Source organism: Siphateles boraxobius, unplaced genomic scaffold, assembly GCF_051911475.1.
Source record: "Siphateles boraxobius isolate OS27281-9 unplaced genomic scaffold, OSU_SipBor_1 104, whole genome shotgun sequence".
Taxonomy (NCBI): domain Eukaryota; kingdom Metazoa; phylum Chordata; class Actinopteri; order Cypriniformes; family Leuciscidae; genus Siphateles; species Siphateles boraxobius.
Genome location: NW_027508705.1, coordinates 2,043,888 through 2,071,819, shown reverse-complemented (window position 1 = coordinate 2,071,819; position 27,932 = coordinate 2,043,888). Strand labels below are relative to the sequence as shown.

Genomic DNA, 27,932 nt, shown 5'->3' with positions numbered 1-27,932 from the left:
CTATAATGCGTTAAGAGCTTGCTCAAGTACTTGGGAGCTAAACCATTTAGTGCTTTGTAAGTAATCAGCAATATTTAAAAATGTATACGAAGTTTAATAAGGAGGCAATGCAGTGTCAAAAGAACCGGGCTAAAATGGTCATACTTCCTGGTTCTAGTAAAAACTCTAGCTGCTGCGTTTTGGAACAGGTGTAGTTTGTTTATTAAGCGTGCAGGGCAACCACCCATAAGAGCTGTCATGAACGCATTAACTAACTGTTCAGCATTTGTCATTGAGAGAATATGACGCACCTGATTCAACTCATCAGCTCATAATCACATGGGTTAATGAGCTGATGAGTTGAATCAGGTGTGTTTGATTAGGGAGACAGAGAAAACGTGCACTGTTGGTGGGTCGCCAGGACAGGTTTGGGAACCACTGATTTAAACCATGTTAATGCAATTCCACTAATGCCAAAATAATTTTCGAGTCTATTTAAAGGAATGTTGTGGTCAATAATGTCAAATGCAGCACTAAGATCGAGTAACACTACTGGTTTATGGAAGTTCAAGTAATTTTACTAGCATATATATATATATATATATATATATATATATATATAGAAGCCTATATTACATTATCATATTATTCTGCCATACAAACAGTATAAAATCATAAAATAATTAGAGCAGCTTACTTACATCAAACAACTTTGTTGGTAAATAGTATTATAATAATTATTGTTGTTGTTACATTTAATTTATTGCCATACTTTAATATGTGATTTACATGATCAGAAAACTAAACACATTTAGCCTTGTCAGGCTTTTATTTGGATAAAACAATGGAGCTGCGCACTTGGGTTTATTTCTGCTGTAAATTTTACCTGCCATGTTTTTGACACTCTTAATGCTTCAAATCTTTGCCCGAAACAATCAGAGGAAAGCTTCAAAGATGTAGGAGGCTTCATTTCTCCATCCCTACTCTATAGTTTTATGACTTTTTGTAAATGTTTCAATTAAGTTATGCTGCTTTAGAGGGCATTTACTCATTTTGAGCCTGGTTTTAAAGATTAAGTATTAAGCAATCAGATTTCTTTTCACCCATCCCCTGCCCATGCACTCACATACACACATTCGACTTTATAACAAACAAATGCACATATTTATTTATTCTCACTTTCTCGTGTTTTCACAATGTCATGAGTGTACACAGATAGAATAATAATCATTAAAAAAATTATGAAAAAAATTTATAAAAATGCCATTAATTTGCGCCCACTCATGGTACGCACAGAGTATAGTGTTGGTGAGATATCATGTAGTAGGTGGGACAGCGATCGGTTCTAAGGGACAGGTTGTAGGAAGACTGGCACAGAGAACTTTTGCAGACACCGTTATCCTTGAGGGGAGAGAAGGAAGAGAAGAGTGGAAAGTTTGCGACGGGAGGTTGGCCGTGGGTGAGTGCTGTAACTGGTACAGAAAAGTTGGAGAAAGTGGAGGATGATAGAGTAGAGAGGAGAATGATGTGAATAGTTTACCAGTGTCTCAGGACCTGATTTTGTTTGTAAGTACTGGTAGTAAGTGACCTTGGCAACAGAAATACTGGGGAAGGGGGCAGGAAGAGAAAGGGGACAGGAGAGATTGATACTTGCTCAGGTCAGTTTGGTCTTTTGTCTTGAGCTATTTCATCTCAGCAGCATCTATGGCTTTGTGAAGAGGATCTGTGAACGAGGGGCTGGAAGGTGTTGCACATACTGGACTGGAGATGAGAGGATATTTATTATCAAGGCAGAGCAAGCTTTGATCTTGCAGGGTTTGTTTTCTTGTGAAGTCGAACGGGGCCAGAAGAGCTAGAAAATTGGTTGTTAAGAACAGTTTCCTGTGAGCGAGAAACTAATTTTCCTCCAGGTGGTGCTTAGAGACTCAGCAAGACAAAACTACTTTTTAGCTGCATTCAAATGTCTTTATAGAAACACAAGAGAAGTCTGTGGTGTGTCTCATTTTGACCAAAGTCATGAGTCAACATGAGTGTGTTTCTATATACACACCGAAATTATAATTTGAAGAGAAAGAGTTTACAAGCAGTGTGAGTTAAAGAGAAAGATCATGTGAGTGTGTTTGTTTCACTCAACTGTGTCTCCGTTGTTTCTCACAGAAAGCTGTTTAATCTCACACAGAGATACTGAACTACCAGAATAAACCCCAAATCCAGCATAGAGGGCTTCAGTGAATGTGCTGTTGAAACTGTGTATGTGCGTGAGTGTGTGTGTGTCAGAGACGCTGTAGAAGGACAGAGTGCCGGCCGACCAGTTCAGATACACTCCTACTCTGTTAGAGCGACTTGAAGGGACAGATATTACTGTGATCTTATCATTGTGTTTGACAGTGAAACCATCATAAAAACAGTTCAGACTCCAGGACTTTTCATTGTATCCAAACACACAGTCATTACTCAATCCTTTCCTGTTGATTCCTTTATATGTTACTGATACATAAACCTCCTTCCCGCTCCATTCAGCCTCCCAGTAACAGCGTCCAGACAGACCCTCTCTACACAGAACCTGATAACACTTATTAAATCTCTGTGGATAATCAGGATACGACTGCATCTTTTCCACATGTGTCACTTTCCTGTTCCTCTCAGACAGAGCGAGATGAGTGTTTACTGTGTTTAAATCCAGTGTGAGATCACATGCATCTGAAAACAAGGAGAGATTATAACATTTATAATACAAAAAATTAAGGTGTGTAGGTGTGTGTGTGTGTGTTACATTTCTGTTGTCCTGTTGCAATCCTGAACTCTCCTCCATGATCCACACTATAAAACAACAGGAGAATGAAGATTTTAATAACTAAATACCAGTGGTGGAGGAAGTACTGAATCTCAGTACTTAAGTAAAAGTAAAAATACCAGTGACAAATTTACTTCAGTAAAAGTATGTGTACCACAATGACAACCCTACTTAAGTAAAAAAAAAAAAAAAAATATATATATATATATATATATATATATATAAAATTAGAATTTTTAAATTCAAACCGTGAAAACTAAAGATTTTGGTTTAAAATGAACATGTGAATGATGACTTTTAGCTTCACCTTTACATTCACTGATCATTTGTGTCTACATCCTTTCATTTTTGCAAGTGTTTTAATCAATAGCTAATATTAATCTACTAACTGCAGAAATCTCTTCCTGTTGAGCTGATCTGCCTTATTCAGTATCATGAGGTCAAACATAATTTCTTTTGATTTAGAAAGTGATCTCTGAATCTGTATCTTAGATCTGTTTAGACCAGCCAGCAACCTTTGAATTGATGTTCTGGGAACAGAGACTTGAGTCTGTTTCTCAGATTCTGCTATTATGGGTCACAAGCAGCTGTTGAGCTGAATCAAGATCTGTTTCAGTTACAGAGTTCAAGACATGTCCTTATTTTCCTGTGCATTATGTATGTCTATATGTGTGCTGTATCCAAGAATGAGTTTTCAGTGATGTTATAGACCTTGTGTAACCCTGTCGCTTTTCAGCACTGCACTCATTGTGTTCTGGTCTTCTGGTTTGTATTTTCACAGCATGAAGGTAAGATCTTACTGATTAATGAATGAAATGTTCATTTTAAAATCTTCCCGTTCTACTGACATTTGTTAGGACATCTGCTTCAAGCATTACAATGCTCCTGATGACTTATTACAATAAGTAAATCCATCTCACCAGCTAATAACTCTTCGACAGCGATGCAATATAAATATACAGAGCTACTTCTAAAACGGAAGTTCAAAGAAAACATTTTAAAGATATTTGCGTGCTTGTTGCTCTGGCATATAAGATCTATAGCACGCACATGTCCAATCACATGATGGGATGATTGGAAGAGTTAAACATACTTGAGTTTGTCCAGTCTATAGTTTGGATCAGAGAGTAGCTTGACCAATGATTGTCCTGGGTGATTGTAGCTCAGATCCAACTCTCTCAGGTGTGAAGGGTTTGAACTCAGAGATGAAGCCAGAAAACAACAGCCTTCCTCTGTCACCATACAGCCAGATAATCTACACACACACACACACACACACACACACACACACACACACACACACACACACACACACACACACACACACACACACACACACACACACACACACACACACACACAACATGACATATTCTGGCACTTGAGATCATCTGAAACTGATTCACAGTTTCACAGGAGAGGTCAGATTCCTGTAACTGTTTTTCTTACCTCAGTATGTTAAGTTTACAATGTAACAATCCATCAGAGAGCAGCTTCACTCCTGAATCCTGCAGGTCATTGTTACTTAGGTCCAGTTCTCTCAGTGAGGAGTATGATGTTTGTAGAGATGAAGACAGACTTTCACAGCACTGATCAGTGAGATTACACTCAGCAAGTCTATAACACAAGACAAACATGGTTCTATAATGAGCAGATAGTACGTTAAAGTAAAGTTTTCTGACCATTGTATTGATCGCATGACTGATATTCTATTTTTTCATCAGGAATTCTGCATGTTGACTTACATTCAGCCTAAACTTGTTTCAATTAGTTTGATACTATGAACTAGGGTTGTCACCGACTAAGGATTTTCATAGTCGAATCAGAATTGTCAAGTCTTTCCTAGAGTCGACTTATAGTCAAATCGTGTGTGGGGTTGGGGAGGGGGCGGGGCGTAACATTTTAAAGCCGCGATGTACAGAACATCACACAAAGATAGAAGAAAATGTATAAAAAACATTTCGGATCAATAAAACTAAAAAATAACATAAATAACTGCAGAAAGGCCACACTGCAGACAGGATTTGTATTTTGCATGCAAATCAAATTAAATCAGCTAATGCTCTAAGTAGCCTACAGAGCGCAACATCGATGCACCGAAAAATAATCATCAATTAATTTACAGAATTAAATTAGATCAGAATATACCTTTCTAATAAATAAAAATACAAAACGAAATAAGTCAGAATCAAGACACAAGATTTAACAAATGTGTGCAAAGTGCCTAAAGTGCAGGGGAACATATAATCAAAACATAAGCCACAAATAGTTAAATTAGATAACCCTGAGTGATCAATAAATTAAATAAAAATAAATAAATTATTAAAATATCGAAAGTATAGCCAGAATTGTCAACTTTGTCTTTTTAACTGCAGAACCAACAATAAACGCTAAACTTGAGTGACAGTTTCTAAACATGTTCACAGCATCTAAAAATCTAATTAGAACCGGCTGAAATTTTTGAAATCACTTGTACCCTACCTGATCAAGAGAAAAAATCTAGTCTTTCACTCTGTGTCTCTGTGTCCGTTTGAGTCTTTTCAAATTTTGTGCGCGGATAAAATGCATTCTAAAACGCTCAACATGAAAAACGTTTAACTGCTTAATGTCCTAAGACAGTTAAATATATCAAATTCTGTACACACCTTATGTAGCCTACAGAAAAGCAGTTGAGCCCAGAATATGAACACAACGAGTTTAATTAAACGCTAATTTTCCTCCCATTGAAAACCGTTATTATAAAGAAAACGCTTTATATGACTTTCTATAGGAGGAACACGTTGCATTCATATTCTGGGTTCATCTGCTTATCTGCACATAGTATGGTTTCCTAATGAGGTATGTACTATACATTAAGCCACGTAAAAGTGCCCTTTAAGCGTTTTAAAAGCTTTTTTCACGTTAAGCGTTTTAGAATGTCCAGAGAAAAAAACAACTTGTTAACGTTGGCCTGCAGAAGTGTGATCATGGTTTTCCTGATGCTAAATCCAGGAGAATATCCTTTCTGATGGAGTGCATCCAAACTTTAGATTTTCTTATCCCAGACATTTTTAAATTTTTAAATCCCTGCCGCCAAAACGCTCCTCTTTCGGTCACGGATCGAAAGTGAAACTTAAATCTGTCACGGGGTGTTTGGATTTATTCACGCACGTTAGAAATATTTATTAAAAGCTTCTTCCTTTGCACATTTGTATTTACAGCATTATCATAATAGGCATATATTAACGTATTGACAGAAAACCGGTAGTTCTATGTGAAATCAGACACTGAGCACCCTCATATAACCTCTGCGAATATTCGACTGTGAGATTGGTAGTCGAATCAGGCTCCTCCTATCGATGCATCGAATCTTCGACTATCCGTGGTCACCCCTACTATGAACCTTTATAAAACTTTTAACAGTTATTTGACAGCATGATACATGGGTTTCTGTAGCTCAACTGACACTAACAACAGTGTTGGGTTCAATTCCCAGAGAACACACACTGTGATCAAATATAAACACTGAACACACTGTAAGAAAAGATTAGAATATCTGCCCGCTTTCATCACAGATTTCAAGGCACATTTTTATTTTTCTATTCATTGTGTCTGAGTTAGTAGACATCATATATATATCACTATATATAGAGATTAATGTTCATATGAGTGCATGTAAGTATTTTTTGTATATCAGTGTGTGTTGTCACTGTATGTAATAACTAGTCTCAGCTTCAGGCAACCAGGTCATAAACTGTTCACCGACCGTGTGATCAGGACCAGGGCCGAGGTCATCTTTAATTTGATAACCAAGTGAATTTTAATCTGTTTTATTACCTCAGTATGTTGAGTTGACAGTGTGACTTCAGTCCATTAGAGAGCAACTTCACTCCTGAATCCTGTAGGTAATTGTGACTCAGGTCCAGCTCTCTCAGTGAGTTTGATGATTGTAGAGATGAAGACAAACTTTCACAGCACTGATCAGTGAGATTACAGTCAGCAAGACTATAAAACAGAAATAAAAATGGTTAAATAAAGAGGAGATGGTTGTGTAAAATATTGTTTTCTGTTCAAATCTTTCTGCTTCCGCTGCATGAAAAGCACCAAAGGCCTGTAATGGATTGCAACACTGATTTTCAAAGTACAAGGTATGAAAAATCTTTTTTTTTTATCAAAACAACAGAGAGGTGAAAGGTATGATTTGACAGAGGAATTGTACTGTATTATTACAAAACAGACACATAGAGTTTAAACTCCAATAACACAAATTAATACTCACAGAGCTTTTCTGAAGTTCAGCACAGCTGGTATCAGTCTCCTTCTACCCTCATCTGATGTGTTGTATTTCTTAAGATCAAACTCATCCAGCACCTCCTCTGATATCTGAAGCATGTAGGCTACTGTGGAGCAGTGAGACGGAGAGAGTCGATTCACTGAGTGATTTTCTGACTTCAGAAACTGCTGAATCTCTCTGTACAGAGTCTGATCCTTCATTTCCAGTAGACAGAGGAACATATTGATGCTTCTGTCCGCTGAGAGACAATCATCATCCTTAATTTTGATTTTTATGTAATGTGTGATTTTCATGATGGTCTCTGATTTGGTCACTGTGTGTGTCAGAAGATCCTTTAAGAGTCTCTGATTGGACTCCAATGAGACGCCCAGCAGGAATCGCAAGAAAATATCTAGGTGTCCATTTTCACTCTGTAAGGATTCAGAAACTGCTGCTTTTAATAACTCATACAAAGAGTTTATCCGACTGTAGCGCTGATATCTTTTATTTAGAAACGACTGCAATGATTTCTTATTCTTGAAAAAATGGCAGTAAAACAGATATAAAGCAGCTAGAAACTCCTGAAAGCTTAGATGAATGAAGCAGTAGACTTTCCTCTGATGAATCACAGATTCCTCCTTAAAGATCTCAGTGCAAATCCCAGAATACACTGAGGCGTCAGTGACATCAATGCCGCTCTCAATCAGGTCCTCCTCATAGAACATCACATTGCCCTTCATCAGCTGTTTGAATGCCAGTTCAGCAAGTTTCACAATCATGTCTCTGTTGGACTTCAGGAGCTTCTCTTGATTTCTCTCATCGTACTTCTGATTCCTCCTGTTGATCTGAGTCAGCAAGAAGTGGATGTACATTTCAGTAAGAGTTTGAGGGATTTCTGCACTGCCATCTTGTTTCAGGAGGTTTCGAAGCACAGTGGCAGAGATCCAGCAGAAGACGGGTATGTGACACATGATGTGGAGGCTTCTTGATCTTTTAATGTGTGAGATGATTCTGCTTGCTTGATGCTCGTCACTGATTCTCTTCCTGAAATATTCCTCCTTCTGAGGCCCATTGAATCCCTGAATTTCTGTCAGACGGTTGATGTATTTTGAGGGGATCTGATTTGCTGCTGCTGGTCTGGAGGTGATCCAGATGAGAGCAGAAGGAAGCAGCTCTCCTCTGATGAGGGTTGACGTCAACACACCCACTGATGAAGACTCATTCACATCACAAACTTTCTCATCATCTGTGAACATCAGTGTCATGCTGCTTTCATCCAGACCATCAAAGATAAACACAACTTTACACTCCTCATAAATCTTTGAGTCTAGATCTTGAAGTTCAGGATGAAAGTCCAGCAGAAGTCTGTGAAGACTGTACTGGTGATCTTTAATCAAGTTCAGCTCTCGAAATGGAAGCACAAACATGAAATCTACATCTTGATTGGCTTTTCCTTCAGTCCAGTCCAGAATGAACTTCTGCACAGAGACAGTTTTTCCAATTCCAGCGATGCCTTTAGTAAGAACAGTCTTGATTTTGTCTTTCTCCCCACATCCTGGTTGATGTAAGGGGTTAAATATGTCATTGCAGAAGATTCCAGTGTCTTGTGTTCTAGCTGTTTTCTCCATCTGTAAAACCTCATGTTCTTCATTCACCGCTTCACTCTCTCCCTCTATAATGTAGAGCTGTGTGTAGATCCTGTTCAGGAGGGTTTGATTCTCTTGTAGTTTTGTTCCCTCAAATAATCTCTCATACTTGTTCTTCATGCTGGCTTTGTGTCGTTCTTTGACTCTCTGCCTGATGAAGGCCTGACAGTCAGAGTCAGTGCAGGTCACTGATCTGATCACATCATCTCTCATTACACTTCAGAAACAAAGAGATCAAATGAGACAAAAACTGACTAAAATAACATCACAATCCACAAAAGTCCTTTACATATGTTTTCAGCACACAAAACTAAGATATAATTTGATCCTACACTCAGACAGACAGGGTTTTAAAAATTAACACCCGCCAACCTGCATAATATTGATGAAAATCCACAGTAGCAGGTATCGACACACTAGCCAATTTGGCGGGTTATGATTCTATCACTTTTTAAATGGCATAACTTTCAGAACCCTTCCCTAAAAGGAGCCTGAAACATTAGCAAAACAAAGCGTAATGAGGCCCGCACACAGAGAGTCTTTAAAATTCGAACGCATTTGTTTTCTTTGACCGTACTCACTGATTGACGATTCAAAATTTTTCTAGTTCAAAATTCAAGATCTTGATGTCTTCTTGAAATGTCTCAATCAAGCAGTGAAATCACATTGTACTCACTCAGGGCCAGAGATCACTGCTACATTACTGAGTTGAGGGGGAGGATTCATGGAAACGTCACTCTTCATAGACACACAGCTGGGTTCTGGAGATGCTGCTTTGTGTGTGTGAACATCTTCCTCCTCCTTTTCCTTCTCCTCCCTATTCTCGTAGAGACTCATTTTACAGGCAGTACTACTAAAACAGAGAATTGAAATGTACAACAATTTACAACTTTATAGATACAAAACTAAACATTCAATATAAAATATATATGACTTCAGTATGCTTTATCAGTTTCAGCATGACTGTGAATTCTTTACTAAATAAACAAAATCTACAGAAAACTAAAATTATTAACAGAAACTATAATTTACCAAGTGAAAGACAACAAACGAAGATGCGTTTGTCAGTTCAACTCACTGTTCAAAGGCATTGTTATCAGAAACCTTCCCTGAAAGGAGCCTTAAACATTAGTAAAACAAGGCGTAATGAGGGTCGTACACAGAGAGTCTTTAAAATTCGAACGCATTTGTTTTCCATGACCGTACTCACACCGGGGGCACCACTCACATCTGTCTGTGGTGCCTATGAATCCGGTTGTTAAGAATTATGCCACGCCACAGCGTCACTCACATATTTTCCTTTAACATGCAAAGATTTGGCACAAATATATGTACAGTACTGTAAGTAGAAATATGCGTAAGCATTTTTCCCGAACATATCGGGATTTATAAAAAATAAACTTGGCGTAAATAAGTGCGCACCGTAAGGATGCTCTTGACCGTGCGTACGCACTCTTTTAGAAGAGTATGGGTTTTCGCGACACCGATGGTGAGCTGGAGTTAAATGTCTTTTTGGTCACTTTTAGACAGAAAATCTAAAGAAAATTATACATATACAGAAAGATAATACAAATGTAATTTCACAATCCAAGCCTATCACATGAAGTAAACATCCATCCCTTCTTAAATGTCTGCGCCAGCGAGCACGTTTGGCTGTTTAGTGAAACTGACGCATAGCATAACGCATCTAAAACCGTAAATCTTCATTATAAGTCCTAATCATAAATACAGTTCATGTTCACAATAACAGTTTAAATAAATAAAACAATGATTTAAACTTTGTTTTACTTCTGTTGTAAAGATTTAGATTAAATATACCATTCTGATTAATGTAGTTAAACACTTAAATTACATGAAATCATTACTGAGAAGTTACAACATTTTTTATATTCAATAAATATAAATATTTGTTCTGGATGCAATGCTTTCGAACACTTTTCCTCTTGCATGCTGTGTATTAATGTTTTTACTAAAGAGATAATTGCTTATCATGATAATAGCAGATTATTGTCACAATCACAAGCGGAAGCAATAATGCAAGTAATCTCTTTATTGAGAGGGTAAAAAGATCAAAGTCCAAGCAACACGGGTGGGCTGGTGGCGCAGGGACTAGATGGTCAACGTGCAGGTGAAAAGTGCTGGTCGTGAATCCAAGTGCAGGTGAACATCCAGACGAGACGAAACCGAGAAGACACTGAACAGGAACTCGAACCAGACCAGGACTGCAGACAGGACACGCGAGGAACAAACACTGTGAACACCAAACAACGATCTGACAAAGAGAGGAGAGTGTGATGAGTATAAATAGGAGAGATGATTTGCAGCAGCTGGTGCAGAGAATGAGATCAGCTGGTACGCTGATCAGCGGAACGAGCGGTAACGCCCACTCACACGCGCTCACACACACATAACAACAATTACACGAGACATGAAGAAAACGGCGAATTCATGAACCGTGATAGTACCCCCCCTCCTAGGAACGCCTCCTGGCGTCCCCAGACTCCCTTACCTGTCGATTGTAATCATCAATAAGGGAGTGATCCAGGATGTCTCTAGCAGGCACCCAACTTCTCTCCTCCGGACCGCAACCTTCCCAGTCCACCAAGTACTGGATTCCGCGTCCCCTCCGCCTTGAGTCCAGAATACGATTAACCAAATATGTTGGTTCCCCTTCTACGAGTCGCGGCGGTGGGGGAACCGGAGCAGGCGGATTAATGCGAGAGTGAAAAACGGGTTTAATTTTGGATACATGAAAAACGGGATGAATTCTCCTGTACACTGGAGGAAGATTGAGGCGGACTGCCACCGGATTAATGATTTTGGTGACAGTGAACGGGCCAATGAATTTGGGAGCAAGCTTATTAGAAACGGAGCGGAGAGGAATGTTCTTGGTAGAAAGCCACACTTTGGAACCGACGACGTATACGGGAGGTCTAGACCGGTGGCGATCGGCCTTGGCCTTGGTGCGCGCTCCCACTTGGAGTAGAGTCTCACGGGCTCTAGTCCAAGTGCGATGACACCTCTGGACGAAAGCGTGAGCGGAGGGAACCGCGACTTCGGATTCCAGACTAGGAAAAATTGGTGGCTGGTAACCTAGACTACACTCAAACGGAGATAGGCCCGTAGATGACACTGGTAACGAATTGTGGGCGTACTCCACCATTGACAGTTGTTGGCTCCATGAGGAAGGATTCTTGGAGACCAGACATCGCAACGTTCTCTCCAAATCCTGGTTGGCTCTCTCAGTTTGGCCATTGCTCTGGGGATGAAACCCTGAGGACAGACTAACAGTCGCACCCAGTAATTTACAAAACTCTTGCCAAAATTTGGACACAAATTGGGGTCCTCTGTCCGAAACCACGTCCATCGGGAGGCCATGTAACCGAAAGACGTGGTTAACGACTGTTAACGCTGTCTCCTTGGCTGAGGGTAATTTGGGCAAGGGAATAAAGTGGGGCGCCTTCGAGAACCGGTCCACCACGGTCAAAACTACCGTGTTACCCTGAGAGGGTGGGAGGGCGGTGACAAAATCTAGAGCGATATGGGACCAGGGTCTCGAAGGAACCGGCAGCGGTTGAAGGAGCCCATCTGGGGGTCGATTGGAAGTCTTACCAGTGGCACAAACTGAGCAAGCCAAAACAAAACTGTGAACGTCGCGAGCCATGCGTGGCCACCAGAATCGTTGCTTGACTAAAGATGTAGTGCGACTAACTCCTGGATGACAAGCCACGTTGGAACAATGCCCCCACTGAATGACCTCAGACCGTAATCCCTCTGGCACAAATAACCGGTTCGGTGGACAACCGACCGGAGGCGTTACCCCTTGTAAGGCCTTCTTGACCTTCGATTCGACCTCCCATGTGAGTGTAGAGATAATTAAGGTCTCTGGAAAAATGCACTCGGGAGTAGACGGGCGATCGGAATGGTCAAAAATGCGTGATAAAGAATCGGGTTTGATGTTTTTAGAACCCGGGCGGTACGAGAGAGTAAAGTCAAAACGTCCGAAAAAAAGTGCCCACCGAGCCTGCCTAGAGTTCAGTCTTTTAGCGGTTCTAATATATTCCAGATTCTTATGGTCGGTCCAGACGATAAAAGGTACCCCCGACCCTTCTAACCAGTGGCGCCATTCCTCCAACGCTAACTTGACTGCCAACAACTCTCTATTACCAATGTCATAATTACGTTCGGCAGGAGATAAACGGTGAGACAAAAACGCGCACGGATGCATTCTGTCATCTGTAGGGGAACGTTGGGACAACACTGCACCTACCCCCACCTCTGTCGCATCAACCTCCACCACGAACTGACGTGATGGATCAGGGGTAACCAAGATTGGGGCTGAAACAAAGCGGCCTTTCAGTTTGGCAAACGCAGCCTCAGCTGCGTCTGACCACCTGAACGCAGTTCTGGGGGAGGTCAAGGCGGTCAGAGGCGAGGCTAGTTGGCTGAAATTGCGAATGAACCGCCGGTAAAAATTGGCGAACCCCAGAAACCGCTGTAGGGCCTTACGGGAATCTGGACTTGGCCAATCTACCACAGCCTTAACCTTTTCAGGATCCATACGCATACCCTGAGATGACACAATATATCCTAAGAAGGGAACAGACTGTGCATGAAAAGCGCATTTCTCCGCCTTGACAAAAAGCCCATTCTCTAGCAGCCTCTGAAGCACTCGTCGAACGTGCTGCACGTGTTCCTGGAGAGAAGAAGAAAAAATCAATATGTCATCCAGGTAGACATATATGAACTGATCGACCATATCTCGCAGCACGTCGTTGACGAGTGCCTGGAAGACTGCTGGGGAGTTGGAAAGGCCGAAAGGCATGACCAAGTATTCAAAGTGCCCCCTGGGGGTATTAAAAGCAGTCTTCCACTCATCCCCCCTCCTGATGCGAACCAAATGATAAGCATTACGTAAATCCAATTTCGTGAAGATCGACGCTCCCTGCAACCTCTCGAAGGCTGAAGACATCAGCGGCAAAGGATAAGTATTCTTTACCGTGATGCTGTTCAGCCCCCGGTAGTCAATACAAGGTCGCAGGGATCCGTCCTTCTTCCCCACAAAAAAGAACCCCGCCCCCGCTGGAGAAGAGGAGGGACGGATGAACTTAGCTGCTAGAGAATCAGAAATGTATTTCTCCATGGCCTCTCTTTCTGGAACAGAAAGTGAATATAACTTGCCCTTAGGCGGAGACGTACCTGGCAGTAACTCTATAGCACAGTCGTAGGGACGATGTGGAGGGAGAGAAGCAGCACGAGACTTACTGAACACTTCCTTCAGGTCTAGATACTCCGTGGGCACGTTTGATAAATCCACTGCTTCCTCCTGAAACGAAGAGACAGAAACAAACGGACAAGCAGACACAAGACAGGACTCATGACATTCACTGCTCCACTCAGATACTGATCTCTGCTGCCAGTCTATCTTGGGGTTGTGTTTGATGAGCCAGGGGTGTCCTAAAACAACGGGTGCAAGAGGGGAGTCCAGAATGTAAAAGGTGATGGTTTCAGTGTGATTGCCAGACACGCTGAGTGTGATGGGTTCAGTAGTGAATGAAATGGTGGGAAGTGCTTGACCGTTAAGAGCGTGAACTGCGATGGTACGGGTGAGAGGCAGAAGGGGGGCCTGAATCTTGAGTGCAAATGTGAAGTCCATGAAGTTACCTTCCGCCCCAGAGTCCAGTAGTGCTCGACAGTCGTGAGTGTGGGTTGACCATCCTAGTCTTACCGGGAGGAGCGTAGATGTTGATGAGGTCTTCTCAGCGGAGATCCCACCCGACAGTAGCCTCAAATTTACTGCCGGGCTTGCCCTTTTACCGGGCAGTTGAACGCGAAGTGTCCCGCTGTGCCACAGTAAAGGCAAAGGCCTTGGGACCTCCGCCTTTCCTTCTCCTCCCGGGAAAGCCGAGCTCGCCCGACCTGCATGGGCTCGTGATCGACGACGGGGCTGACCGCGTCACCGCCGCTGGTACGCAGGGTCTCCCCTGCTCCAGACATCCGAGCGGGTAACCTCCTACGTTCGACTCGAGAAAGTCGGGAATCCACACGAAGTGCCAATTCGATCAGTCCATTGAGAGTAGTTGGTAAGTCCAGGGCATAAATCTCTCTTTGGACGCGGTCAGCCAGCCCATGCAGGAACATGTCCCACTGCGCCTCCTCGTTCCATTGACACTCAGCCGCCAACGTCCGGAACTCGATGGAGTAATCAGATACAGATCTTTCGCCTTGCTTGAGGTCTGCGAGAATCCGAGCCGCTTCTCTTCCTGCGACCGCACGGTCAAAAACCTTCTTCATCTCGGCGGCGAGTGTCTGGAACGAGGCGCAGCACGGATCTTGGTTGTCCCACACCGCCGTCCCCCATAGAGCTGCCCTCCCAGTCAGTAGCGTGAGCACAAATGCGACCTTGCTTCGTTCATTAGCGAAGGTCCTGGGCTGTAGAGAAAAGTGCATCGAACAGCGTGTTAGAAATGCTCTGCAAAAATTCGGCTCACCGTTGTAAGGCTCAGGAACAGGTAGGCGGGGCTCTGACTGGGAGACGCTCTCTGGTGGTACGGGAGGAGCAGACGGTGTGGGTGGCGCAGTGGGAGCTCGCATAAGTTGGAATTGCTGGGTGAGCTCGGACACCTGCGCCACAAGAGCTTGAATAGCCCGACCCGACTCACTCATGTGCCTCTCCTGGGAATCCATCCGTGCAATGCTGGTCTTGACGAATTCCTCTAAGGAAGATGAGGCTTCACTTGCTGCTTCCATTCTTGGTCAGATCGTTCTGTCACAATCACAAGCGGAAGCAATAATGCAAGTAATCTCTTTATTGAGAGGGTAAAAAGATCAAAGTCCAAGCAACACGGGTGGGCTGGTGGCGCAGGGACTAGATGGTCAACGTGCAGGTGAAAAGTGCTGGTCGTGAATCCAAGTGCAGGTGAACATCCAGACGAGACGAAACCGAGAAGACACTGAACAGGAACTCGAACCGGACCAGGACTGCAGACAGGACACGCGAGGAACAAACACTGTGAACACCAAACAACGATCTGACAAAGAGAGGAGAGTGTGATGAGTATAAATAGGAGAGATGATTTGCAGCAGCTGGTGCAGAGAATGAGATCAGCTGGTACGCTGATCAGCGGAACGAGCGGTAACGCCCACTCACACGCGCTCACACACACATAACAACAATTACACGAGACATGAAGAAAACGGCGAATTCATGAACCGTGATAATTATATGAGAAAATGGTTTCGTGCAAATAATGCACAACAAGGTCTATCTGTTTCCATTAAAAACATAAATCAATTAAAAATACTCTTTGGCCAGTGGAAAAGATTAAGAAAAACTTTCTCCGAAATGTATTCTATACTATTTGATTTATTTATCCAAAAACAAGGCAAGGATAGGCTACTAGTTTTTATTAATGTAACTAATGTGACAGCACAGCCGCATTTCATATTTTCCTAATGTCTTGTACCGTTAAACATGTTATCACATGGATGAATAATCATATGCAAATGATATGCAGATGAGGATATGCATAGTAAAACTAGGCGCTGTAAGCTCGATATATGGTTGTTTCGGGGAGGAGACGCATGTGCGCACAATCTTCCGCTAACTGGGATCTATAAAGTGAATTCTGCACAGGTTCTGGCGTACGCACGGTTTTATAAGTCTGAATATTTTTTTGCGTACGCCATTTTTAGCTTTCTGGCGCACGTACACTTTTAGTAAGGATCCTACGCACAGTTTTATAAATGAGGCCCCAGGCCTGGACTTTATGTTATGTTTTTTTGTTTTAGTTTACGCGGCAGATGTCCATGAGGGGCTGCCACTTCACTTTCGTCTGCAGTGTGGAATATAAATGAATATAAATGAATTAAGTATAATCCAGCCATTTATGTGAACAAGTTATTGTAATATCATAATCATGCAGGAATGCAACTTTAATCAAGTCATAAATTGTAACATAAATCATTCAACAATGAAGAACAAAAACTGATTTTTTATGTGTTTGCATGTGAAATCCATTTTGATTGTTTAGATTGAGAAGCTTTAACAATAATCAGATTTTAATTCAAGATTTCAAAGGTGTCATAGATTAGGCTTGTGAAAATTGGACAATTGTTTTTGTTCCTTAAATAAAGAAAGATTTTATGTGTTTTTTCTTTGTTTTTTTGCTGCATGTCTGAACAAAAAAAAAACTTTTCCTTTGCTCCGGCCACCTTGGGAGTTGAACATGCATTTTTCTTGGAGGGATTTTGAATTTATATTTTGATAAGCGCTACATTATACATTATACATTATAAAACTTTTAAAAATGTCTTCAACAAATTCTAATTAAAGATTCTCATTTTTTTTTATTCAAAATTCAAGATCTTGATGTCTTTTTTAAATGTCTCTCTCACTCAGGGTCAGAGGTCACTCCTCCATCACTGAGTTTAGGGGGAGGATTCATGGAAACGTCACTCTTCATAGACACACAGCTGGGTTCTGGAGATGCTGCTTTGTTCGTGTGAACATCTTCCTCCTCCTTTTCCACCTCCTCCTCCTCCTCCTTCCTCTTCTCATAGAAACTCATTTTACAGGCAGCATTCCTGAAACAGAGAATTGAAATGTACAACAATTTACAACTTTATAGATACAAAATGCCTTCAGTTTGCTTTACCAGTTTCACCAATCACGAATTCTCCTATAATCTACAGAATACTAAAATTATTAACAAAAAACTATCATTCATTTACTGAGTGAAAGACAACAATAAAAATATGCTTTTATCAGTTCAACTGACTGTTCAAAGGTTTAAGAAACTGCTAATCAAGGAATCCAGATGTATGATTCTATTTATGACTACATAAATAAAAAAGCCAGCAGCCGAAAAACTAACTACAGAGAATAAAACATCAAAACAGACTGACATTGCAGTAGATTGTGAAGGATATTTACGCATGCAATTGAATATTAAAGGGGTCATGAACTGAGAAATCCAATTTTGACATATAAGAGGTCATCATACTATAAAAATATCCTGTAATCTTCAGAACTGAAAACTTCATTGTTAGTTCAAAAACAGCTTTTACTGTAACCAAGCACAGAGATATTCTCATTTTGGAATGTGCCTATTTCGGGCATCATAGATAGGTGAAGGACAGCCTCTGCAGACGAAGATCAACGTCTACTTCATTGTTGCAACTTAATTATATATAGAAAGTGATCAAAGAACGCTCCCTTTACAATCCCTGGAGAAGCTGTCAATCAAACAGTGCAAGTTTATCTGTGACTGAGTTCTGGACTCTCACCAAAACTTCTGTTATATTAAATTAATCTCTTATTTACATTGTGTTTGCATTGTTAATTATTATGAAAGCATTCGTTAATGTGCAGAAATCGAGTTGCATGAGGAGATCACTGCATTCATGCACTCAACGGGCCCTATCATACATCTGACGCACTGCAGCGCCAGGCGCGACGCAAGTGTTCTTATAATAACTTATAATAACTCAACAAAAACATCATACAATTTTAGAAATATTTATTCAACAATAACACCAGTAGCTACATAAAATGTACATATGTGACCCTGGATGACAAAACCAGTCATATGAGTCATTTTTTTGAAATTGAGATTTATACATCACATGAAATCTGAATAAATAAGCTTTCACTTGATGTATGGTTTGTTAGGATGGGACAATATTTGGCTGAGATGCAACTATTTGAAAATCTGGAATCTGAGGGTGCAAAAAATCAAAACATTGAGAAAATCGCCTTTAAAGTTGTCCATTTATGTTCACGATTGTGCTGCATTCACTCACAAAAATAAATGTTTTATACATTTACGATAGGAAATTTACAAAATATCTTCATGGAACATGATCTTTACTTAATATCCTAATGATTTTTGGCATAAAAGAAAAATTGATAATTTTGACCCACACAATGTATTGTTGGCTATTCCCACAAATATACCCGTGCTACTTAAGACTGGTTTTGTGATCCAGGGTCACATATGAGCACAAATATGTAAATAGTCTACACAACACTCCGCAGTAAGTGCAAAATGTGTAAGTGACGTGTGCCAGGAAAAAAACTAAATAGCTAACAGAATAAAGAAGACACACATGAACGGCATGTATCAACACATTTATGAGCCACACAAGACATTGCTAGGAGCTCAATCTCTTTACCTCTACAAAATCCACACGCCGTACCAAAAATCTATGTTACACATCTTCTATGCAAAATGCACAACCTATACAAATCCGACAGCTGTACAATTTTCACACCTGTTGTGAGATTGTCTTTTGTCCATGTTAAGCTACCGTAGTTCGGGGTATGCTAACCACGAGAGTCGAACGCATAGCTTATGTTATTTTGTACTAGCTGAATAAAACCCTCTTTAATATAGACCACGACCCGTGTGTTGCCTCATATCATGACATGGTGTCAGAATTAAGGATTTCACGCCGACATTAAGAGCAAGATAGCAAAGTTTGGACCTCCCGTGCCTTTTGATACCTCCCAGCCAGTGGAGTGGCTTACATGGCGGCAGAGATTCTCCCGGTTCAGAGTCGCATCGAAACTTGACAAAGAGAGCAGCGAAGTGCAGGTGAACTCGACTCTTGTACTCGATGGGGAGAGATGCCGAACCTATTTACGGCTCGTTTGTGTTTCCTGCGGCAATGGAGGCCATGCCACATCCAGAGTATGAGTTTAATCTAGTGATGCAGAAGTTTGATGAACACTTTGTCCCGAAAAGAAACGTCATCCACGATCGCGCCTCTTTTCATAAACGGAGCCAAAGGGCCGGTGAGACAGTTGAAGCTTTCGTGCGGAGCCTGTACGAGCTCGCGCAGCACTGCGAGTTCGGTGCGGGGAAGGACGAGCAGATCCGGGACCGGATCGTCATCGGAATAATGGACAAAGAGGTTTCGCAAAAACTCCAGCTAGAGGCGGACCTGACTCTGGAGAGAGCCATCCAGCTTGCACGGGCAAAGTGAACAAGTGAAAAAACAAAGTTCAGAGCGTGTGGAAACTACAGTGAATGAGGCGAGACAGAAACAGTACAATAGCACAAGCAGGAGCTACGATAAACCACGGCAGGGACAAGGACAGAAATACAGTGAGAAGAAACTTAATGCAACAGGATGCATGAAAAAAAAGAAAGCTGTCCAGCCCGTAACAAAAGGTGCAGAAAGTGCAATAAAATCGGACATTTCGAGGCTGTGTGTAAATCCAAGATGCTGAAAAAAGTCAGAGCAGAGGCTTTTATGGATTCAGACGAGGATTCATTTTTTATTGGAGAACTATTCCTGAGAGCAACCACAAAGTCAAAGCCAAATATCATTGAGGAGTCAAACCCGGATACTGACTGGGATGTAGAGTTGCTAGTCAATGGCAGTCAATGGCAGTCCGGTGGATTTTAAAATCGACACAGGTGCTGATACCACCGTTATGACTGAAGCGACTTTAAGCAAACTACGTCAAAACCCAAAACTGAACAAGTCCAGGCCAACAGTGTACAGCCCAGGTGGGAAAGTCCGATGCGTGGGTAAGTTCCTTGCCACCACTACATACAAAGGTCAGAAATACCAATACTGGATTACAGTCATAAAAGGACAGTATGTTAGTAACTTGTTGGGCAAGGCGGTGGCACAGCGCATGGGGCTGGTTGCAAGAGTCAATGCTATCACTAGTGAAGCGATGTGTTCGGGGAAATAGGTCTACTGAACTGTGAGCCTGTTAAGATCGAGCTGACTGAGGAAGCAGTCCCATACAGCGTCAACACGCCACGCAGAGTTCCGTTTCCGCTCCTTCCAAAGGTGGAGAAAGAGCTAAAGCGTATGCTGAGCCTCGAGATCATTGAGGAAGTTACAGAGCCGACGGACTGGTGTGCCCCAATGGTGCCCGCTCCAAAACGCAACAAGGATGAGGTCAGAGTGTGTGTGGATTTGAAACGCTTGAACAAGGGAGTGAAGCGCGAACGTTATATTTTGCCCACAATGGACGATATAACACCTAAGCTGGTAGGAGCCAAGGTTTTCTCCACCCTGGATGCCTCTAGTGGGTTCTGGCAAATTCCATTGGACCCCAGCTGCCAGAGGTTGACAACCTTCATTACCCCAACGGGCCGGTTTTTCTTCAAATGTCTGCCATTTGGCATTACATCAGCGCCTGAGATTTTCCAGCGGCTGATGACCGACCTGCTCAAAGGCCTAGAAGGGACGGTTGTTTTGATGGACGATATCCTGGTTTACGGATCTTCAAAGGAGGAGCATGACCGCCATCTCGACGCGGTGTTGCGGACGGTTAAGGCGTCCGGTCTCAATCTCAATAGAGCCAAGTGTCACTTTGGAAAGACTGAACTGCAGTTCTTTGGACACATCATTAGCGCGGATGGTGTGAAGCCTGATGAGAGCAAAGTGGAGGCTATTGCTCAGATGTCCAGCCCCTCCAACGTGGAGCAGCTGCGGCAGGTGCTCGGACTGGTTAACTATGTTGGAAAATTCCTGCCAGGCCAGTCTACAGTGTTGCATCCATTCACTAACCTGCTCAAGAAAGAGACTGCGTGGGTTTGGGGTGAGCCTCACGAGCAAGCATTTAACCAAGCAAAAGCAATGCTCATGGCTGCACCAGCCCTTTGTTATTACGACGCCAACAAACCAACAGTGGTCAGTGCCGATGCCAGCAGTTATGGCCTTGGTGCTGCCCTGTTGCAAGACCACGATGGAGAGTTGCGGCCCGTTGCCTTTTGCTCGCGCACACTCACTGATGCGGAGAAGAGGTATTCGCAGATCGAAAAGGAGTGTCTAGCATCTGTTTGGGCTTGTGAACGTTTCGCCCGCTACATCCAAGGTATGGGCCGGGTCCGTTTACAAACTGACCACAAGCCACTGGTGCCATTGATCAACTCATACGATCTGTACAAAACGCCACTACGATGTCAGAGACTGCTTATGCGCCTCATGCGATTCAACGTCACTGCTGAACATGTTCCCGGTAAGCAGCTAGTAGTCGCAGATACACTCTCCAGACATCCACTGAAAGACAGTTACGTGTCTGAAACTGAAACCCAAGTAAAGGCATATGTGAACACTATGGTGGCTAGCAAACCAATCAAGTCACCCAAGCTCGAGGAAATTCGCAGAGTCACGCAAAGCGATGCTGAACTTCAAAAAGTAATCACATTTATCAGAAAAGGGTGGCCTCGCAAAATGGCAGAGGGCTCATCACTGCGTGGATACTATACAGTACTCAGAGCTGAGGCCCTGGACCAATTGCACGGAGGTCACCAGGGCCTCACCAAGTGTCGGGAGCGAGCCAAGTTGACGTTTGGTGGCCAAACATCGGAGCACAGATCACAAACAAAGTGAAATTATGTGACTTTTGCAGAGAGCACAAACCTACACAAAGACGTGAACCACTGGTAACCACTCCCCTGCCCAGTGGCCCATGGCAGAGGATTGCTGTTGACCTGTTCGAGTTGGAGGGTAAGACTTTTCTTGTCGCTGTCGATTACTTCTCTAGAGACATTGAGATTGCTTCCCTCACCACCATTACCAGCAAGCAGGTTATTAACAAGCTCAAGCACATTTTTGTGAGATGGGGCATCCCGCTAGAACTGGTCAGTGACAACGGGACACAGTTCACGTCAGCAGAGTTCCAGGATTTCAAACAGAGGTATGGTTTCACTCACATTACCTCCAGCCCACATTATCCACAGTCGAACGGAGCTGCAGAAAGGGCTGTTCAGACTGACAAGTACATCCTCAAACAGCCGGATCCCTGCTTGGCCCTTATGGGTTATCGCTCTACACCAATCGCAGCAACAGGTGAAAGTCCAGCACAGCTCATGACTGGTAGACAAATCCGTACTACGGTTCCGGTACTAGAAAAGTCATTGCTGCCACGTCCATTCAACCCGGATCAAGTCTACATGAAGGACGCTACAGCGAAAAGTTCATACAGATTCTACTACAACCGCAGTCATTCGGCACGTGCGCTCCCTGAACTTCACCCTGGTCAAACTGTTAGAGTGAAGCTCGATGGGGAGAAGGGATGGGCCACACCTGCCAGGGTCATAAGTAAGTCCAAGGAGCCGAGATCCTACCTCGTGGAGATGGCCAATGGGAATGTGACCCGTCGGAACAGGCGTCACCTCCAGACTGTTCCTGAGACCGAACCTCCTGGGGAACAGCAATGTGCTCAGTCTACAGCGTCTCAGCAGGAAAGCGGTTCCCCACCTACAGATGTGATGGCGTCGCCGGAATCACCAGTGAGCCAGCTACCAGCAGGCCCTTCCTCAGGGCCTCCCCTTCCACCATCTACTCCTGTGAAAAGAACCTCCAGGGGCTGTGAGTTAAAAGTGCCTCTTAGGCTGAGAGACTGATGATATTAAAAAGGGCAGAATAACCCCTTCCAGGAATGAGGGGAGTCTACCCCTGTGACGTCCTGCACCGTTCTGAGATTATTTTATTAATAAAAGGAAGACGTTATTTGATAACAAAGTTAACATAGTTGTTGCATTTATTTTATGTTGTTTAAGGGAATTTAAGATTTAATTAATATTGCAAAATACTGATGTTTGGGATCTTGTTATTGCTAACTTCCAAAAGGGGGAGAAGTTGTGAGATTGTCTTTTGTCCATGTTAAGCTACCGTAGTTCGGGGTATGCTAACCACGAGAGTCGAACGCATAGCTTATGTTATTCTGTACTAGCTGAATAAAACCCTCTTTAATATAGACCACGACCCGTGTGTTGGCTCATATCATGACAACACCCATACTAAATTTACCCTATACAATACTCATCTGGATTGAAGCAGCAAACGTTCAGTGTTAGAGTAAAAAATGACATAACATTATTTAGCTTTAGCTAATATTTGAATCACAGCTTATATCGTGTGTTGACATCGACAACCCAACTGCATTTTACCTCAAAGTTTCTAAAGAAGCCGCAATCGCTTCCCGGGTCGATATTAACACACTGACAAAATTGTATTCAGAATTTAAAATATTTGTTATACTACTTTTTAATGTGTGATTGTGTAAAGGTGTTCACGAGATACCAACCTTTCACGAACTTGCTTTCAGGGTCTGTGTGTGTGTGTGTCTGTGTGTGTGTGTGCGTGCTTGCGCGTGTATGTGAGAGAGAGAGCAGGGAAAGGAAATGCAGCTGAACGAATACGCTGCGTTTTTTAAAAATGAATAACGAAATGGCAACGAAAACGGCATTTACTCTATAATTTTATTTTATTTTAGTTAGTTTTGCCAAACACACATTACGGTTTTAGTTAGTTATCGTTTTTTGTAATGCCTCATTTTTATTTTTTATTTCAGTTAACGACAATGTTTTTTCCCACCTAGTTTTCGTTTTTTCGTTCGTTTTCGTTAACGATTATAACCTTGGTCTGATCTGAAAGCGAGGTGTGTTCAGGCGCATTGTTGGCGGGTTGCTATTTAGTAATGCGCGCCTATAGGCGGGTCCACTACGTGCATAGATTCTGCTTATTATACACACAGAGACGCGCAGCAGCACACAAACTAGCCAAATATAAAAAAATAAAGGATTACAATGTAAAAGATTAATATGGTGTACATACAGATATGGTGGAATCCGACTTGTCCCGTAGATGGTCTGCTCGCGCGCTTTAACCTCGCGCACGAGCAGATCCGTTTGCTCTCTAGAGACGTGTTCAGTCTTTCCGCTTGTAAATTCCGTTATGTAAATAGTGAATTCGCTAAGGCGTGAGCGCAACTGTCTTTTAAAGTTATTGTGAAATTACACTCTGATTGTTTTTTGCATGTTACACTCAAAACAGCCTTTAGTCATTAAGAGAATAGGGACAACCCTTTTAGACCATGCGCCGGAAACACCGACCATTTTTCCCATCGTTAAACTAGCAAAAGTAGATTCGGACACGTCCTAAGTGCACTTGCACCATATGCTTAGATTGTTAAAATAGGGCCCAGCATGTCTGTGATCGGCTACAATGCTCATCCACTGCAACCTTTCATGCCACCTTCTAAATATAATGCTATAATCAACACTTTTCACGATTAGTTAACTTTGAGAGCTGTAATAGTAAAAACGTGCTTAAAGTTTTCGAGAGCTACACATGTAATACTAGCCATTTCATCTGCAAAGATGTTATTTAATCACAGAAGTCTCACAGCAGACACACCCAACAGAGCGTTCAAATCAGAGGCTAAAATCATGATAGGAAAAATGCCTTTTTTTCTAAATGACAATTTTGATGTAAAATCATACTAACATTATAAGTGCACCCCTGGAAACATTATGAAACCATAAAACAATGCAATTCATGACCCCTTTAAACAATGCATGAGAATGAATCCAGAAATGATTTGGTTCAAACCTACCTCTGTCTCAACAATGAAGAACATCACACACAAACTTCATTCAGTTCATAAATCCATTCAGTCTCTAGACAGCAGGATTAAACTGATCTGATGTTCTCAAACTGATTCACATTATTCACATGTTCTCTCCTATTGTTGTTCACAATCTTCCTGTAACAAAATGGAGTCTGTTGAAATAGTTTCACTTTCGACAGTGTCACATGACCAGTAGGGGTGTAACAATATATAGTGTCACAATATATCGCAATACAAAAATGCAACAATATGTATCGTGGATAGCAACAACATTTATTGTCTATAGTTCACCCAAAAAAAAAATTACTGTGTGAGAAAAAAATTCAAATTTTCACAGTTTTAGTGTTAGCACTACATCAAACTACTTTATATAAGGGTGCCAGAGGACTGATGCGAAGCCAGTGTGAAGGCAGAGCCCGGTGGAGTCGAATGGGTGGAGGGTGTAGACCAGAAGTCCACGGTGCAGGCAGAGCCACAACTGACCAAGGCGGAGCTGTAAGGTCAATGGCCCCAAGGCGGAGCTGTAAGGACGATGGCCCCAAGGCGGAGCTGTAAGGACGATGGCCCCAAGGCAGAGCTGTAAGGACGATGGCCCCAAGGCGGAGCTGTAAGGACGATGGCCCCAAGGCGGAGCTGTAAGGACGATGGCCCCAAGGCGGAGCTGTAAGGACGATGGCCCCAAGGCGGAGCTGTAAGGACGATGGCCCCAAGGCAGAGCTGTAAGGACGATGGCCCCAAGGCAGAGCTGTAAGGACGATGGCCCCAAGGCAGAGCTGTAAGGACGATGGCCCCAAGGCAGAGCTGTAAGGACGATGGCCCCAAGGCAGAGCTGTAAGGACGATGCCCCCAAGGCGGAGCTGTAAGGACGATGGCCCCAAGGCGTAGCTGTAAGGACGATGGCCCCAAGGCGGAGCTGTAAGGACGATGGCCCCAAGGCGGAGCTGTAAGGTCGATGGCCCCAAGGCGGAGCTGTAAGGTCGATGGCCCCAAGGCGGAGCTGTAAGGACGATGGCCCCAAGGCGGAGCTGTAAGGTCGATGGCCCCAAGGCGGAGCTGTAAGGACGATGGCCCCAAGGCGGAGCTGTAAGGACGATGGCCCCAAGGCGGAGCTGTAAGGTCGATGGCCCCAAGGCGGAGCTGTAAGGACGATGGCCCCAAGGCGGAGCTGTAAGGACGATGGCCCCAGGTGGTGCCGAGAGAGGGAGGAGCCAAGGTGGAACCCAATGAAGATCCACAAAGAGTATGAATGCACTGAGGAATAGCCAAGGGTATAAAACCTACGGGGATAAATGAAGTCTGTCACTAGTAGTGTTTACTCTTCAATACTTTGCCCATGCTTTTAAAGCAACACTAAGTAAGAATTTTTACCTTAAAATAATGTTTCCAAAATCGTTTCAGTGGTTCATCAAGTCGTGACATGGTGAAATGCACTTATGCCACAGCTTTGCAGTCCTTTATCTGATATATCCACGCTATGTAAGATTGCCAGATCGGGTCGCGTTTCTGTAGTTCTAATGAGACATAAGAAAACTACTAATATGACTTGCTTTACGGCAAGCGTTACAATTGCTACAATTGCTCGTTTGTGATGTCGCAATTTATCATACTTTCATAAAAACATGTATCATACTCTACCTTGTCTGTGGCCATTGTTGATTCCTAAGCCGGTGCTGGATAAACAGAGAGCATGTGCGTGCTAAATTATTTACGACAGCCGTAATGGACAATTCCGCTTCCAACCTGTAGGGCGACCGCAGAGGAAAAGTCACTTGGTGTTGCTTTAATAAGGTCATTGTGCTGAAAACAAGTAGATATTCTACTAGTATAAGTTGAGTAATAGCCCCTTTCGCATAACCAGAGAGTAATGTTTGGTGAAACTACCGTCTTCCACTGTTAATATTTAAAATTACAGGAAGCAATAGCTAGATAGACATTTTATATATTTTTATATTTATAACAATACTTATCTAGACTTGCATAATTATTTTTTGATTGCAATACGCTAGGAAAGAGCTTTGCCGCTAGTACAATTACGCTGAAGTTGCTGGCTGAGATTCTAACGGAAATACGCAAGCAGCGTTTGTGCATAGAGTCTATTGTCATATCATATATTAAGGACTTAGATAAGATACTTTATGATTTTATATGGAGAAAAAAGCCACAATTTTAAAAAGGAGGTAATATGTAACACCAAAGAGCAAGGGATAGTTGAGGTCTTAGATTGTAGTACACTTAATGACACCTTCAAAATTAAATGGTTGATTGAGTTTTTGAAGAATAAAGTCTTTGAAACATATTTCCTAATGATATATTTAATACTCTTGGAGGCATAGACTTTTTGTTGAAATGCAATTTTTCTTTTGACAAAATTCCTGTTAAATTGGCCAGTTTTCACAGACAAGCTCTGCTAGCATGGAAATTGGTGTATAAGCAATATAAAAAAAATCACTATTCTATCATACTTGATTCAATGAAGGGATTATATAAGTGAGACAATTCGTTAATTCCAATGGATATTTGTTATCATATACTGAATTTAAATGTTCAGTTACCAGTTAAACCAAGCGAGTTTGCTATTGTTTTTGATGCGATTCCAAAGAGTGTGATTTTACTCTTAAAGTCAACATGTCAAAATGTAACAACAAGGATATAAGAAATGCTCTTTGTTTTGTGTCTTTTCCTGCAGCAAGATTCTTTTGGTCTTTTTTATTTGGTAATATATCTTGGGTCAAAGCATGGAAATTGTGTTAATAACAAAATTAAGGAAGTGTCTTACAAAATACTTCACAGATTTGATCCTGTCAAGCATGTTTTGGAAAGATTTAAACTTAATATTTCATATACCCGTGAATTCTGTACACTAGAAAAAATATA

The 27,932-nt window shown here is 42.3% G+C and overlaps 1 protein-coding gene across 8 annotated transcripts; it reads right to left on the bottom strand.

The window, feature by feature from the left end:
• Positions 1–1,120: 1,120 nt before the first annotated feature.
• Positions 1,121–25,252, bottom strand: LOC143754006 (NACHT, LRR and PYD domains-containing protein 3-like). Of its 8 annotated transcripts, none has more exons than XM_077246949.1 (9): positions 25,044–25,252; positions 17,069–17,257; positions 9,348–9,521; positions 7,032–8,888; positions 6,590–6,757; positions 4,223–4,390; positions 3,867–4,028; positions 2,753–2,799; positions 1,121–2,679 (listed from the first exon to the last, which is right to left on the bottom strand). In XM_077246949.1, exons 2-9 carry the CDS (start codon positions 17,239–17,241, stop codon positions 2,105–2,107), a joined length of 3,324 nt encoding a protein of 1,107 aa, XP_077103064.1. In that variant the 5' UTR covers positions 17,242–17,257; positions 25,044–25,252; the 3' UTR covers positions 1,121–2,104. The 8 variants fall into 8 exon arrangements, with proteins under 8 accessions (XP_077103064.1, XP_077103059.1, XP_077103071.1 ...); XM_077246944.1 differs by having other exon boundaries at positions 9,348–9,524; positions 25,044–25,241; XM_077246956.1 differs by having other exon boundaries at positions 9,348–9,524; positions 17,145–17,257; positions 25,044–25,212.
• Between the last annotated feature and the right edge of the window lie 2,680 nt (positions 25,253–27,932).

Excerpts from the sequence above, each read along its gene's own strand:
- LOC143754006 (XM_077246944.1), bottom strand. The coding sequence starts at position 17,241 with ATGAGTTTCTATGAGAAGAGGAAGGAGGAGGAGGAGGAGGTGGAAAAG. Across the intron at positions 8,889-9,347 it reads GCAGTGATCTCTGGCCCTGA|TGTAATGAGAGATGATGTGA; the intron begins GTGAGTACAATG and ends TTGTTTCTGAAG. Across the intron at positions 4,391-6,589 it reads TGTCAACTCAACATACTGAG|ACTTGCTGAGTGTAATCTCA; the intron begins GTAATAAAACAG and ends CTTGTGTTATAG.